Source organism: Rattus norvegicus, chromosome 1, assembly GCF_021556685.1.
Source record: "Rattus norvegicus strain SHRSP/BbbUtx chromosome 1, alternate assembly SHRSP_T2T, whole genome shotgun sequence".
Lineage (NCBI taxonomy): Eukaryota > Metazoa > Chordata > Mammalia > Rodentia > Muridae > Rattus > Rattus norvegicus.
This window is the reverse complement of record NC_141534.1, coordinates 152227034-152242998: the sequence shown is the minus strand read 5'-3', so window position 1 is coordinate 152242998 and position 15965 is coordinate 152227034. Positions and strand designations below refer to the sequence as shown.

Genomic DNA, 15965 nt, shown 5'->3' with positions numbered 1-15965 from the left:
ACATAATTACAGAGAAATGATATTCTAATACATCACAGTAACAATGCTTGTATCACTATAGCATTAGTTCAAGCAAGCAAGCATTGAATACATAAACAATATTAATGTTATTTAATATTATGCTGAGTCTATTCTATAATCATCCATCCTTTCCTTCTGCTTTCAGGTTGACAACTAAGAATATCCATTTGATTTTGACTCTTTATTTTGCCCTTGAAGAAATAAACATGAACCCCCATATTCTACCTAACATTTCACTGCTAGTTAAAATTGAATGTAGTCTGCTGGATGATTGGAGAATAAACAGCTTATCTTCTAAAAGAGAAGAATATCTTCCTAACTACTACTGTAAAAATCAGAGAAGATATTTAATTGTACTTACAGGACCAATGTGGTTACCATCTGTCATAGTTGGGCCACTCCTATACATTTCTAAGAGGCCAGAGGTAAGTTTGAAGAAGCTGATGTTAATGAAGCATTGATTATTTTCTTTTTGTAAAAATAATATTTATTTGCCTGATCTAATTACCACTTAATAGGCTCATATTTTCAAGTTCATTCTGACCCTGCCTAGGTGGATCAATTCAACTATTCTGACTCAAACTCTTACCTAAAGTCACTGATTGTATATGGCTTTTCTCAGCTTCTCACTGATTTCCTTTGCTTGAACTATCACTGTCAATTTGTTTTAATCTTCTGTCTCCATAATATTTTGACTGCAGTTGCCTCTACTGACACACATAGAACTACATAAACTCACAAAATAACTCCATTGCACTGCATTCTTTGCATTGAGTCTCAAAAGACTGGCTTAACTCTACTGAATTGAATGCAATTGACTTACTAGAACTCAGAAATATGCATTCCTCTGTCTCCTGAGTTCTGGGATTAAAGTTGTGTACTATCACACCTGTACCTAAACTTTCCTATACTAGAAAATTTCTTTATACTAGACTGACCTTGAACTAAGTGATCTGCTTACCTCTGTCTCCTGCTTTCCAAGGAATAGATATATCCCAGCAGGATATTATAGGACTACAAGTCTTCAGATTTCATCCCTTAAGTGTAAACATGTTGCTGGATTAAAATTCCTCTACACTTTTAACTTTCTTATCCTGAGGCTAGTTGAGAGTAAGCAAATGAATTTTTCTATTTTGATGCATAGAATTAAAAGCACAAATACACAAACATTTAGAGGCACATGCCATTTCTTTAGCATGAATTGGACTTAAGTGCAATAGAAATTTGATGTGCTTCACTATCAGACTTAGCCTTTTCTGTACTCTATAAAACTTAAGGAATTATGTACAATTATCATAATGGTACAGTTTCTAACATTCCCAAGTTCTGTTTATCACACTTTTTTTAGACTATCACTTTGTTATTTTTATTGATAATTTTATTTACATTTCAAATGTTACTGTTCTTTGAGAAAATCTACAAGATAGGTAAACCCTTAGCCAGATTAAGCAGAGTGCACAGAAAGAATATCCAAATTAACAAAATCAGAAATGAAAAGGGAGACATAACAACAGAATCTGAGGAAATTAAAAAAAAAACATATTAGACCCTACTACAAAAGCCGATATTCAACAAAACTGGAAAATCTGGAGGAAATCAACAATTCTCTAGACAGTTACAAGGTACCAAAGTTAAATCAGCATCAGATAAAAGATCTAAACAGTCCCATAACTCCTAAATAAATAGAAGCGGTCATTAAAAGTCTCCCAATCAAAATAAAGTCCAGGATCAGATGGGTTCAGTGGAGAATTCTATCAGACCATCATAGAAGACCTAATGCCAATACTGTCCAAACTATTCCCCAAAATAGAAACAGACAGACCACTACCTAATTCCTTCTATGAAGTCACAAGTATGCTTATACCTAAACCACACAAAGACCTAAAAATGAAACAGATGTTCAGAACAATTTTCCTTATGAGTATCAATGCAAAAATACTCAATAAAATTCTTGCAAATCGAATACAAGAAAGAACATATCAAATTAATCATCCATCATGATCAAGTAGGCTTCATCCCAGGGATGCAGGCATCAGTTCACCATAAGGAAATGTGTCAACATAAACCACTTTATAAACAAACTCAAAGAACAAAAAAACATGAACAACTCGTTAGATGTTGAGAAAGCATTTGACAAAACTCCACACTCCTTCATGTTAAAAGCCTTAGAAAGGTCAGGAATTCAAGACTCATGTCTAAACCTAATAAAAGCAATGTACATCAAACCACTAGACAATATCAAACTAAATGGAGAGAAACTTGAAGCAATCCCTCTAAAATCAGGAGTTGCCCACAATCTTCCTATTTCTTCAATATAGTACTTGAAGTCCTAGACAGAGCAATTAGACAACAAAAGGAAGTCAAAGGGATAAAAATTGGAAAAAAAGTCTAACACTATTTGCAGATGATATGATAGTATAATTAAGTAACTCAAAACTTCCACCAGAGAATTTCTACAGTGGCTGGATAAAAAAATAACTCAAAAAATCAGTAGCCATCCTCTACTCAAAGGATAAACTGACCCAGAAAGAAATTAAGGAAACAACAAAATTTACAATAGTCACAGATAACATAAAATACTTCAATGAGACTAGCACTTTGTATTCCAACTTTTTCATGTTATTTCTCATATTCTATGGCTTTTAGCTTTACTTCGGGCCATTTCACCCTCTCTTGAGCAGCCAAGAACTGTATCCGTATCTTTATCAGATGACTCCTAAGGACACATCTCTGGCACTGGCCATGGTTTCTTTGATTGTCCATTTCAACTGGAACTGGGTGGGAGCAGTTGTTTCAGATGATGACCCAGGTTATGAATTTATCTTGGAATTGAGAAGAGAAATGCAAATGAACAGTGTGTGTTTAGCCTTTGTGAGTGTCATTGTTAGCGATGACATATTATTTGTGAAAAGGTATAATATCTATTACAACCAGATCACGATGTCATCAGCAAAAGTTGTTATCATTTATGGAGACAAAGAGTCTCCTCTACAGTTGAACTTTAGACTATGGCATTTAATAGATATCCAAAGAATCTGGGTCACTACCTCACAGTGGGATATGATCATAAATAATGGAAAATTCCTCCTCCTTTCCTCCTATGGGACTCTCACTTTTTCACATCACTATCCTGAATTATCTGGTTTTAAAACATTTATCCAGACAGCATACCCTTCAAACTACAGTGATGACATTTCCCTTGCTAGATTATGGTGGATATATTTTAATTGTTCTTTGTCATTTTCTAATTGTAAGAATCTTCAAACTTGTTCAAAGGAAAAAATATTTAGATGGTTATACAGGCACCATTTTGAAATGTCTTTGAGTGATACTACTTATGACCTATATAATTCTGTGTATGCTGTGGCTCACACACTCCAACAGATGCTTCTGCAACAAGCAGATAGCCTGCAAATAGATGATGGAAAAGAACTGCAATTTGACCCTTGGCAGGTAATATCTATTCCACTACATATCACACAGAGTCATAGATGTAATTTTTCCAATGAATATTGTTGCTTTTAAGATTTTAAGCTCTTTTCTTTCAAATACACCAATTGTTTTATTCTTTCACTGCATATCATTGTAAATTCTTTTGTTTCCTTAACTCTAGTGCAGCCAACACTGAAATATACTTAGTTTCATAATCCATTAATTCTAGATTCATATTTCTACCATAAATGAATTTTATGTCTTTAATATTTGAAACAAAATATGTTGCTTTCTCATGAAATTCTTATTGGCAACAAGAAGGTGACTGGCATTTTTACATGATCAAGAAATTGATAATATGTGTAGTGAATATGTCCCAATAATAGAAAAATTCTGGCAGTTTCTTCTTCAATGAGGACCTCGATTTCCTACTTTTTTATCAGATAATAATATAGAGAAAATGAGGTGAAGAATGTTTAACTACTCCCACTCATATTTCATCTGTGCATATTTTAGAGGAATACCTTCACTGAGAAAGAAGTATTTAGGAATTTTGATGTTATTGTACCTATATGTGGTATTTCCCCCCTCTGATATCAGACTACTTGTCATTAAGACACATTATTAGGACAAGTTAAAATCAGAGACAGATTAAACTGTTTTCTTTCCTAATCTGTAGGCACAGTTAAAACTAAAATAATAAATGTTTCAGATGGTCTCCTTCCTGAAAAATGTCCAATTTATAAACCCTGCTGGAGACAAAGTGAACCTGAATCACAAGGAAAAACTGGATACAGAGTATGACATTCACCAGACTATGGATTTTTTGCCAAATCCTGTATTTAAGCTGAAAATTGGAACATTTTCCCAAAATCTGCCACATGGTCCACAATTATATATGTTGAAAGAAATAATAGAGTGGAACACAGGCCATCAACAGGTTTATTGGATTTACTTGTTAAACTCTACATGCAATATAAGTACCCAAAATCTCAAGGTTGACTTGATCATTTTCAAAGGATAGAGCATTTTAAAATTTATTTACAAACTCATTCCCTATATTCCTAGACTTGCTTTCAGGACATGTATCTACCTTTATCTCTCTCTCTCTCTATCTGTCTGTCTATCTGTCTGTCTGTATGTATGTCTATCTGTCCATCAGTCTGTATGTCCATCCATCCATCCATCCATCCATCATTCCATCCATCCATCCATCTCTATATCCATCTTTCTATCTATCTATCTATCTATCTATCTATCTATCTATCTATCTATCTATCTATCTATCTTTCTATCACCTATCTATCTTTCTATCTATCATCTATCATCTATCTACATATTTGTCTATCTAGGATATATAGATGTAGATTATATATATGTACATATAAATGCACATATGTGTATATAAGTCATGATATAATTATAATTCAAAACAATTATATAAATCACAATACAACTATAATTTTTAATCACAAACTTCAGTGAAGCATTTCTTCTCAATTTAATGCATGTGAAAATATTTTTTTCAGTTTTTCATTTCAACTTTTTCATTGTTTATGTCATTGTAATTACTTCCAGTTAGATAAGTATTTTTATTTATAATTCATTTGTGATTTTTCTCAGTCTCCAACCTCAATTTGCAGTATTCCTTGCAGTCCAGGATTCAGAAAATCCCCTCAGCAGGGAAAGCCTGTGTGCTGTTTTGATTGTACACCCTGCCCAGAGAATGAAATTTCCAACATGACAAGTAAGCATTTAACTTGCCAAAGGTTTAATTAGATTAATTAATTTCTCTCATTTATACATAGTTCACAGTGAGGAATTACCACAACTGTGAAGTTAAGTCTCAACATAAAATAAAAAGAATCAGGAACTTAAAACTCTCCCAAGTTCTTTCAGTCCTTTCTCTAACAAAGATGGAGAAAAAAAAAACTCTCCCAAATCCTGAACTACATTTTGATTCATTATTCTCAAAACATTGTACCAAATAGTTTCTTTTGGAAATTGCTTTAGAGTTCTAACAATCACTATAGCACTTCTCTTAAGCCTCAAATTCAGCAGGATGTAACATAGCACTATGTAATACACCTAAATTTCATCTTCTCTGAGATATGTCAGTTGCATATTCTTATTTATCAGGCATACTATAAGCTTATGGAAAAGGTGTAGATACTCAGAGATGCTGAAGTTTGTTTGAAAAGCATGTATTTTGTAGTGTGCCCTATGATAGAGCCTGCTGTCCTTTCATGAATTGTATTTTCATTTGTACACAATCCATAAATAAATTTGAAAGGCAAAATAGAATTTGAAATCAAAATTTTAGAATAATTTTGAGAAGTATGAAATAAACATTTCATATTTAGAAGGATATATCTTCTTTGTGACAATGATCCTATGATACATTAATACTGATGCCATTTTTACTGCATCAAGTTATTGAAAGATGGAAGTAATTCTTTGCATTTATGGTACATATGTAAATAATAAATGTACACCTTAATTTAATCTGCAGACCAACATCCTTTTGTTTCATATAATTTAAATTTAAGATGCATGTAGAATTCAGAGACATAGCACTGAAATGATAAGCACACAAGTGAATAGTAGGCTAAAACCAGCTTCATGGAATACTATCTAGAAAATATTGAAGAAAATTATGTTTTAAATATAGTGAATTTTGAGTAATTGAAAACAACGTTGCCTCAGAAATTTTAAAATTTGCTTGCTACTATTTGTATATTAAAATCTTGAAAATAAAGCATTTTATAACAAGTAATATTTATAAATTACTTGAAAAATAAAATATTTGAATATTTTTCCTAAAAAGTTAAATATCACTGCTTAGAAAAATATAAGAAAACATTATTAATTATAAAGGAATATAATTCCTTAAATTAATTAACAATAACATTACTGTTAAGTTTGTGCTATTGTCTATCCATAATTGAAAGAGATTTGAAGATGTCATATTATATGTTACATAATATATGTCAACTATCTCTTCTGTGTTAATTGGCATATTTACATCTTCAAGAGATAGAAAAGCTTCTTTCCATGCTGTTTAGGAATATGTTTTTATTTTTTGAAACATGTGAAGACTAACATCATAATAACATTTAGAAATATTTTAACTTTTAAATTCTCATTTCTCCCACTTCTATAGGACCTCCCACTGTTCCTCTCCTCTTTTCTTCTGAGAAGGTGTACTACCTCCCATATCCCCTCACCCTAGCACACCAAGTCTCTGCAGTGCTAGCCATATCCTCTCCCACTGAGGCCAGACAATGCAACTCAGGTAGACAAACCTATTCCAAAGATTGGCAACAGCATTAGGAATAGCCCCTGTTTCAGTACTTCAGGACCTACAGGAAGACCAAGTTCCAAATCTGCTATTTATGTGCTGGGGTCCTAAGTCCAGTCCATGTGTGCCCTTTGGTTGGTGGTTTAGACTCTTAGAGACCCCAACGGTCCAGGTCAGCTGAAAGTGTAGGTCTTCCTGTGGAGTTCACATCCTCTTCAGGAGCCTCTATCTTTTCCACCACACTTCTATACAAGCCCAGAACCTTAAGCCTATGTTTGGACATGGGTGTCTAAATCTGTCTGAGTCAGCTTTTGGGAGGAATCCCTCAGAGGACAGATATACTAGGTTCCTGCATGCAAACATAATAGCTTCATTGATAGAATCAGGAATTAGTGCTTGCACACAGAATGGCTCTACAGTTGGGCATGTTATTAATTGGACATTCTCTTAGTCTCTGCTCAATCTTTTTTGCTATATGTCTTGTAGATAGGATAAATTTTGGATCACAGTTTTGGATGGGTTGGTGTACTTATCCCTCCACTGGGATTCCTGCCTGGCTACAGAATGTGACCTCTTCAGGTTCATACCCGACTTCTGCAAATCTCATTTTAGTCACCACCATTGATTCTTGGGTGCCTCCTTTAGGCCAGGTCTCTGGCACATTCTCCACCTCCCCACTACTTCCAACTACAGAATTCAGTCTTTCTTATGGCCATCTGGCCACCTTCCCTGTCTCCTATCACACCTGATCCTGTACCCCTCCCACCACTTTCCTATACCCTCTTTCTCCTAGCGCCTTCCATGAATCTCCTTCTGGAACTATCTTATTTCCCCTTCTAAGTGATATTCAAGCACCGTCATGTGAGCCTTCCTTTTTGTTTAGTGTCTTTGGATCTGTGAATGTAGCATGACTGTCCTTTATTTTATGGCTATATTCACTTATAACTCAGTACTTACTATGCATGTCCTTTTGAATCTGGGTTACCTCACTGAGGATGATATTCTTAAGTTCCATATCTTTTATTTTAGTGAAAGAATAGAAGTTTATTTTGTAGATGTAGTTTACACTTTTTTCCATTTGTAAGTTGAGGGACTTCAAGGTTTTTACAGTTCCCAGGTAATTTTAATAAATGCTATGAACATAGTTGAGCAAGTATCTCCATAGTATACAGGATCAACTTTTAGGTGCAGGCATAGGAGTGGTGTACCTTGGTTTTAAGGTAGAACTATTTGCATTTTTGGGAGCAAACATAGAATTGATTTCTGAAGTGCTCATACAAGTTTGCACTCCCACCATCAATGAAGAAGTGTTTTCCTTGTTCCATACACTTGCCATGCGATATCAGTTGAGATTTCAGATCTTAGATATTCTGATCAGTATAAGATAGAACCTTAAAGACATTTTAATCTGCATTTTCATGATTACTAAGGATTTTGAACATTTCTTTAAGTGCTTCTTAGTCATTTGAGATTCGTGAATTGAAAATTGTTTCCCTCTGCACCCCATTTTTTACTTTGCTTTGGGATGTCAGAATCTAACTTCTTGTGTTCTTTAAAATTTTGGATAGAAGGCCGCTATCAGATGGAAGATAGGTAAAGATCTTTTCCCAATTTGGAGGATGCCATTTTTTCTATTGATATTCTACTTTGCCCTACTGAAGATTTTAATTTTCATGAGATCCCATTTATCAATTGTAGATCTTAGAGCCTGGGCCGTTGGCGTTCTATTCAGGATGCTGTCTCTTATAACAGTGAATTCAAAGCTATTTCCAATTTTCTTTTCTATTAGACTTAGTATATTTGGTTTTACATTGAGGTCTTTGATCCACTTGAACTTGAGGGTTTTTTGATTGTTGATTTTTTTCTCAAGGTGTTAGATGTGGATTTATTTCATTATTGTATATGCACGATTTGAAAAGCATCCTTTCTTTTTGCATTGTCAAAATTCCAAAGTCCATAGGTGTATCGTGTTATTTCTGGGACTTCAATTCATTTTCACTGATAAACCTATCTGGTTCTATATCAACACCATGCAGATTTTTTTTTACTATTGCTTTGTAGTACAACTTGAAATAAGGAATGGAAATACCTCCAGGTGTCCTTTTATTGTTCAGGATTGTTTAGATATCCTGTTTTCAATGTTTGCTTGTTTTAGTACATGGAGTTGACAATTTCACTATCAAGATCTGAAAGAGTTGTGTTGGAATTTGATGGCATTGAACTGAAACTGTACATTGCTTTCAGAAAGATGGATATTTTTACTATGTTAATCCTACTGATACGTGAGCATGGAACATATGTTGAATTATTTGTAGATGTTTTGAGGGCTGTTGTTTCCCTAATTTCTTTCTTGGTCTACGTATCATTTGTAATAAGGAAGGCAATTATTTTTTTTAGTTAATTTGTATCCATCCATTTTACTGAAGTTGTTTATCAGCTCTTGGAGTTCTCTAGAAGAACTTTTTTTTTGCTTATGTTTATGCATACTGTTCTATCATCCACAAATAATGAGAATTTGACTCCTTCTTTTCCAATTTTTATTCCATTGATTTCTATTACTTGTCTAATTGCTCTATCTAGAACTTAAGTACTATATTATTAGAGAGAAGGGATAGCCATGCCATGTCTCTGATCTTAGTGGAATTGCTTTAGTATTTCTTCATTTAATTTGATGTTGTCTCATGTCTTGCTGTATATTTCTGGTTATGTTTAGGTATGTGCCATGTATTCTGATCTCTCTAATACTTTCATAGTGAAATAATAAATGTTGGATTTTGCTAAAGCCTCTTTCAACATGTAATGAGATGTTCATATGATTTTTCATATCAGATTGCTTTTATGGTGTATTATGCTTTTCATATGGAACCATCCATGCATCCTTTGGATGAAACCAAATTGATCATGGTGGATGGTGTTTTTTGATGTGTTCCTATGATTTAGTTTACAAGCATTTTTTAAATTATTTTTGCATCAATGTTTATAAGAAAAATGTTTCTGAAATTCTTTTTGTGTGATCTTTGTATGGTTTAAGCTTCAGGAGAACTGTGGCTTCATAGAATGAGTTTGGCAGTCTTCCTTCTCTTTCTGTTTAGTTCAGCAGTTTCAGGGGTGTTGGTGTTAGCTCTTTTTTCAAACTCTGATAAAAGTCTACACTAAAAACAACCGGTCTTGGGCTTGTTTTCTCTCAGGTGCCTTTTACGGACTTCTATTTCTTTAGGGTTTATAGGACTGTTTTAATAGTTTGCCTGATCTTCATTTAACTTTGTTAATTCCTACTTGTATGGAAAACCTTACATTTAGATAAGACATTTGTTGTATTTTTTTATTTTGCTGCACACAGGCTTTTGAAATAAAATCAATGAATTTCCTAGTTGTCTGTTGTTATGTTTCCATTTTCCTTTCTGGTTTTGATTATTTGGATACTGTCTTTATGTCTTTGGACTAAAGTGGCTAAAGGTTTATTCATCTTGGTTTTTCTCAATGAACTAGCTCTTGTTTTCCTTGATTTTTTGTATTATTTCTAATTGATTGACTTCATCTATGCTCTTGCTTATTTTCTGTCTTTACTCTTTTAAAAAATGAAATCTTATTTTATTATATTAAGTATTGTGTAAGAAACAACTGCTTACTCTGTAATATTTGTGAGACTGCAATAACAAGTTACAATAATTTAATGTTATAAAATACATAAATTATAAGAAGATACTTATGTAACAAACAGGTTTTATATTTGCCCTCGTCAGGAAAATCATTCGTGTGGATTCTCATATGACTCACAAGGAAATTATGCAGTCATGCTTGAATTCACACTTAATATTTTCATATCTTATTTAAAACAGAACAATTTTATTTTATTTTTCTTGGATATTTTATGTATTTACATTTCAAATATTATTCCCTTCCCACCACTCCTGTATTCCCTACCCCCCTTCCAGCTTCTATGAGGATGCTCCCATTCCCATCCATCCATTCCTACCTCAATGCCCTAGCATTCTCTTACATTGAGGAAAAGAAACTTCACAGGATCAAGGTCATTTCTTCCTATTGATTCTGGACAATGCTATCCTCTGCTACATATGTGGCTGCAGTTATCGGTCCCTCCATGTATACTCTTGGTTGGTTGGTTGTATACCCTTGTAGCTTTGGGTGTGGGTGGGGTGCTGGGGTTTATTTGGTTGATACTATTCTTACTATGGTGTTGAAAACTCCTTCAGCTACTTCAGTCACTTCTCTAACTCCTCCATTGGTGTCCTCTTGTTCGGTCCAAGGGTTAATTGCAAGCATTCTCATCTGTATCAGTAGGGCTCTAGCAGAGCCTCTTATGGGACATCCATGTCTGACAATTGTCAGCAAGCACTTCTTGGCATCAGCAATAATGACTGGTTTGGTATCTCTATATGAGATGGACTCCCATATCGGGCAATCTATAGATGACCTTTTCTGTAGTCCTTGTTCCACTCTTTGTCCCTGTATCTCCATCCATGAGTATTTTGTTCCCCCTTCTAAGAAAGACTGAAGCATCCACATTTGATCTTCCTTCTTCTTGATGTACATATGATCTGTGATTTTTTTCCTTAGGTATTCTAAGTTTATGTTTTTCTTTCCTTTTCTGGAGCTTTCCTGTGTATTTTTAAATTCTTGGTATGAGAGCATTCTAATTTCTCTGTGCAGACAGTGCTATGAACCTTTCTCATAGCACTGCTCTCATTGTGTCCCATAAGTTTGAATATGTAGTGCTTCATTGGCATAGAATTCTAGAAAAGTTTTTATTATTTGACTTCTTTGATGTCCTGGAGATCACTGAGTACACAGTCCTTTATTTCCATACATGTGTAGACTTTCTGGTGTTTCTATTGCTGTTGAAGTACATCATTATTTCATGGTCATTTTATAAGTTACAATATAGTACTTCAATATTCTGTATATGTTGAGATTTGGTTTGTTACTGATTATATGGACAGTTTTACAGTAGGATTCATGATGTCCTGAGAAGAAGATACATTCTCTTGTGTTTGGATGAAATAGTCTGTAGATTTTTGTTAGGCTCATTTGATTTATAATGTCTGGTAGTTTCATCATTTCTGTCTAGTTTTTTCTGTTGGATATGTCAGGTTTTGTGGCTGGGATGTTAAAGTCTTCCACTATTAGTGTTTGGCATTTGATTTACCATTTAATCCTTATCAATTATCCTTCACAAACATACTTGCTATTGAGTTTGAGGCATACATGTTTAGAATTAAGAAAACATCAGGGTAGAGTCTTCCTTTGATGAGTATGAAGTTTTGTTTCTTTTCTGTTTCAATTAATTTTTGTTGAAAGTCTATTTTATTAGCTATAGAATGGCTACTCTACCTTTTTTCTTGTGACCTTTTGCTTGGAAGACATTTCTCCAGCCCTTTAATCTAATGTCTATCTTTATTGCTATGTTTCTAATATGTAGCAGAATAATGGATCCTGTGTCTGCATTCATCCTTTTAGCCTTTGCATCTTTATTGGAGAATTGAGTTCATTGATCCATTGATGTTTAAGACTATTAATGAAAAATGATAGTTAATTTCTGTTATTTTAGTGTTGACAGTGTTACTATGTGTGCATGTGCACATTCTTATGTGTGCCTGTGTGTACTTTCCTTGTTTTTGCTGGTATAGAGATACCTTTTTGTTTTCTTGGATGTTATTTTTCCCTTTGGAGTGGAAATTGTAGTATTTTCTATAGGAATGTATTTGAGGATAAATAATATTTCTCTATGATAATTTAAAGTGTTGTTATATATATATTAGCATATCTGGGCATCTGTGTATTTTTAGAGGTTGCAAGATATCCATGAAGGCTCTTATAGCTTTTAGAGTATCTGTTGAGAAGTCTTGTAATATTCTGCCATTTCTGCCTTTGTATGTTACCTGGCCTTTTTCCTTTGTCTCTGTTATTATACTTTTCTTTGTTTGGTAGACTTGTTGGAAGATAACATTTTTCCAGTCCACTCTAATTTATTTTCAGTAAGATTCTTGTATGTTTATAAGCATCTCTTTGATCGGGTTGGAAAAGTTTTCTTTTATAATTTTGATGAAAATATCTCCTAGTCTATCGAACTAGAAATCTACCTTCTTTTTCCATGCCTTACATTCTTAAATTATTTTTTCCTGTTATCCCTGATTTCCTGGATTTTTTGGGAGGTGGCATTAGAAAATTTTTAGTTTTAATAAATTCTTTTACTGAGGTATAAATTTGCATTATTGTCTTTTCTATACCTGAGATTCTCTCTCCTATCTATACTGTTAGCAATTCTTGCATCTGTTGTTCCTCTTCTCTTCCCTAGGTTTTTCATCTCCAGGATTCCCTTTGTTTGTCTTTTCTTTATTGTTTCTATTGCCATTTTCAGGTCTTAAACAGTTATATTTATTTCCTTCAACTATTTAACTGTATTTCCCCATACTACTTTAAGGGATTTATTTGTTTCATCTTTAAAAGCCTCTACCTTTTGACTGTACTTATATGTATTTCATTAAAGGGCTCATTCATTTCCTCTTTAAAGGCCTCTATTGTATTTACAAGATTGAATTTATAGTGATTTTCTTGGGCATTGGTTATTTTAGGTTCTTCAGTGCTTTATGCAGTGGTATAGCTGTGCTGTGAAGTAGTCATATTGCCCTGTTTTTTTTTTTTTCTTTATTGTGTTGTTTCAAGTCCCTTTAGTTGTCTGAATGTCTTTAGTGCCTGAAAATTCTGTTGGAAACAAATACTTGGAGGAGGCCTAACCTCAGTGATCCTTGCTAGGAACCTTCTGGCCTGGAGCAGGTTAAAATGGGATACAAAGTAGAACTCTGGTGTGACTTTAAAGACTGGAAGGTCTCCAGATGTTCAAGCTCTCTAACTATACTAAAATGCTCATGATAATTTCTAAAGCATCCTAAACACTTTCTTGCTCTTTCTGAGCTTAAAAAGCTTCTGGCTTAGGTGATGCACACCTGTACCCTAACAGCAGGAGATTAAGTAATGTGACCTTTGTTCTATGTCAGCAGGTACTGCTGCGATGCTCTAACTTTCAGTCTGCTCACAGAAAGAAAAATGGACACTGTGTAAAGTGATTTTAAAGTTTATAATTAAATTGTCAAAATTTCCTCTCTTAGAAAAAGGAAAAATTTGGATGAATGAAAAAGGTAGATAAGAAAAAAATCTTTGCACTCTTCTCTTTGATCACAGTACTTATGCATCTTTCATAATACATGATCACATGGTAAAAGTCCATCACAAGTTCACTCAGTAAAACAAATCATAAATGGAATAAGAAGTTTATAATATTGAATTTTACATGAATATACACTAGGAATATTTATATGACTAAACATTCTTTAGCTGTCACGGCTCCACAGGTTCATCTAATGTTAAAAACTATAACTAAATTATTAGTGAAGTTTTGTATAGATAAAGCCAGTTAATATTTCATCTTCTGTCATAGAACCTATAATAAATCATCAGTTCCCTTTTTATAACCTGTGGTTAATGGTTTTACAATATCTTGGAATGTGTTCTGAGTAGTAAACGTCTGGTTATTTTATAAGAGGCAATTAATTGTTAATACAATGGGAGACTAACAGAATTGTCATTGCAATTTTAACTATCAGAAAAGAAGCTAAGAACAGTTCCACTATAAAAGAGCCTCAAAAATACTCATATAGTTCTAGGAATTCTTATGAGATCATCGTTAAATATTAATGATAGCATCACTGCGAGAAAGTACATCTTCATAGTTCTGCAGAAATCTGCTCAATAAAATGGGCTAATACCTAGTGATTGCTATATATGTAACAGTAACAAGAAAAGCATAATATTAGCAAGGATCTTTCCTAAAAGGACTTTCTCCTTGGCCACGCCTCCCGGAGTTCATCATAGATATCAATCTAAGGCAAAGTCACTTCAGGAAGATCACCTGCCAGTTATTAGCTTGTAGGCTCCTGATAGATCCTGGGGCAGCAGATCTCTGATGGGTATTTTTGAACTAAATGATTCCAGCTCAGCTTGTCAGACAACAGTGTGCTCAAAGATGTTTTCAGAATATGGGTCCATTGAGGATACCAAGGTGCTCCAGGGTAGCTGGTGGTACCACAGAGAATTCAGCAGACCTTGCAGGGAAGGTATTTGTGGGATGAGAATATTGCCTTTATGGTTCCAGTTCAGCGGGACTGATGAAGGTGTGTAGAGAGGTGACAAGAAAATGGATACCAATCAGGGATAGCAGGATGTTCAGGGCAGCTGAGCGTGCCCAGATGGCTCAACCGGCAGGGAAAATAAGTGTAGCAAGAGAATCTCTCCTGTATATTTTCAGATCAGTATGTTTGCTTCCTTAGAAATAGTTTTATTTAATTGCAAAACCACTTAGGACACATAAAATGTGAAAGATTTAATTATTCAATATACTTTCAGAGGTGTTGAAGGTGAATAACCATATAAATGTGATTCACATGATGTTGATAGGGGAATCATTTAGGAGAAAGCACTCTTGATGTCAATGACACTGGAAGAGAGATGTCATTTGGAGACAAAAGTCACAATAACTCTTTTTTTTTTCCTTTTTTTCGGAGCTGGGGACCAAACCCAGGGCCTTGTGCTTGCTAGGCAAGCACTCTACTACTGAGCTAAATGCCCAACCACTACACAATAACTCTTGAAAGGCTTTGATCCCAGGTCTAGTTTGCTTCTCTCTCTCTCTCTCTCTCTCTCTCTCTCTCTCTCTCTCTCTCTTTCTAATTTATTATTTTTTCATTATTTTAAAACTGGGTATTGCTTATTTACATTTCAAACATTCCCTTTCCTGGTTTCCTGTAAATCAGTCCCCTAATCCCTCCACCTCCCCTTCTATAAGGGTGTTCTCCACACCCACCCCACTTACCACCCTTCCCCCAGCAATCCTTTATACTGGTGGTCCAACCTTTGCAGGACGAAGGGCTTCTCCTTCCTTTAGTGCCCAATAAGGCAATCCTTTGCTACATATGCAGTTGGAGCCATGAGTCAGTTCATGTATACTTTTGGGACTGTTATTTAGTCCCTGGGAGATCTAGTTGGTTGGTATTGTTGTTCTTATGGAGTTGCAAGACCCTTCAGCTCTTTCAGTCCTTTCTCTAATTCCTTCAACGGTGGCCCACTCTCACTTCAGAGGTTTGCTGTTAGTATTCGCCTCTGTATTCGACATGTTCTGGATGTGTTTCTGAGGAGA

The 15965-nt window shown here is 34.4% G+C and overlaps 1 protein-coding gene across 2 annotated transcripts in view; it reads left to right on the top strand.

Moving 5' to 3' along the window:
- The window catches only part of Vom2r42l1 (vomeronasal 2 receptor, 42 like 1), a 48885-nt gene that overhangs the window by 16682 nt on the left and 16238 nt on the right, over positions 1-15965 (top strand). The window contains exons 2-5 of one of the 2 annotated variants that reach the window (XM_087610143.1): positions 167-394; positions 2607-3474; positions 4166-4393; positions 5077-5200. In XM_087610143.1, coding sequence (XP_087466269.1) covers positions 2731-3474; positions 4166-4393; positions 5077-5200 — 1096 coding nt within the window. In that variant the 5' untranslated portion in view covers positions 167-394; positions 2607-2730. Of the gene's footprint in view, positions 1-166; positions 447-2606; positions 3475-4165; positions 4394-5076; positions 5201-15965 lie in introns of both variants that reach the window. The other variant, XM_087610142.1, reaches the window with a different exon arrangement.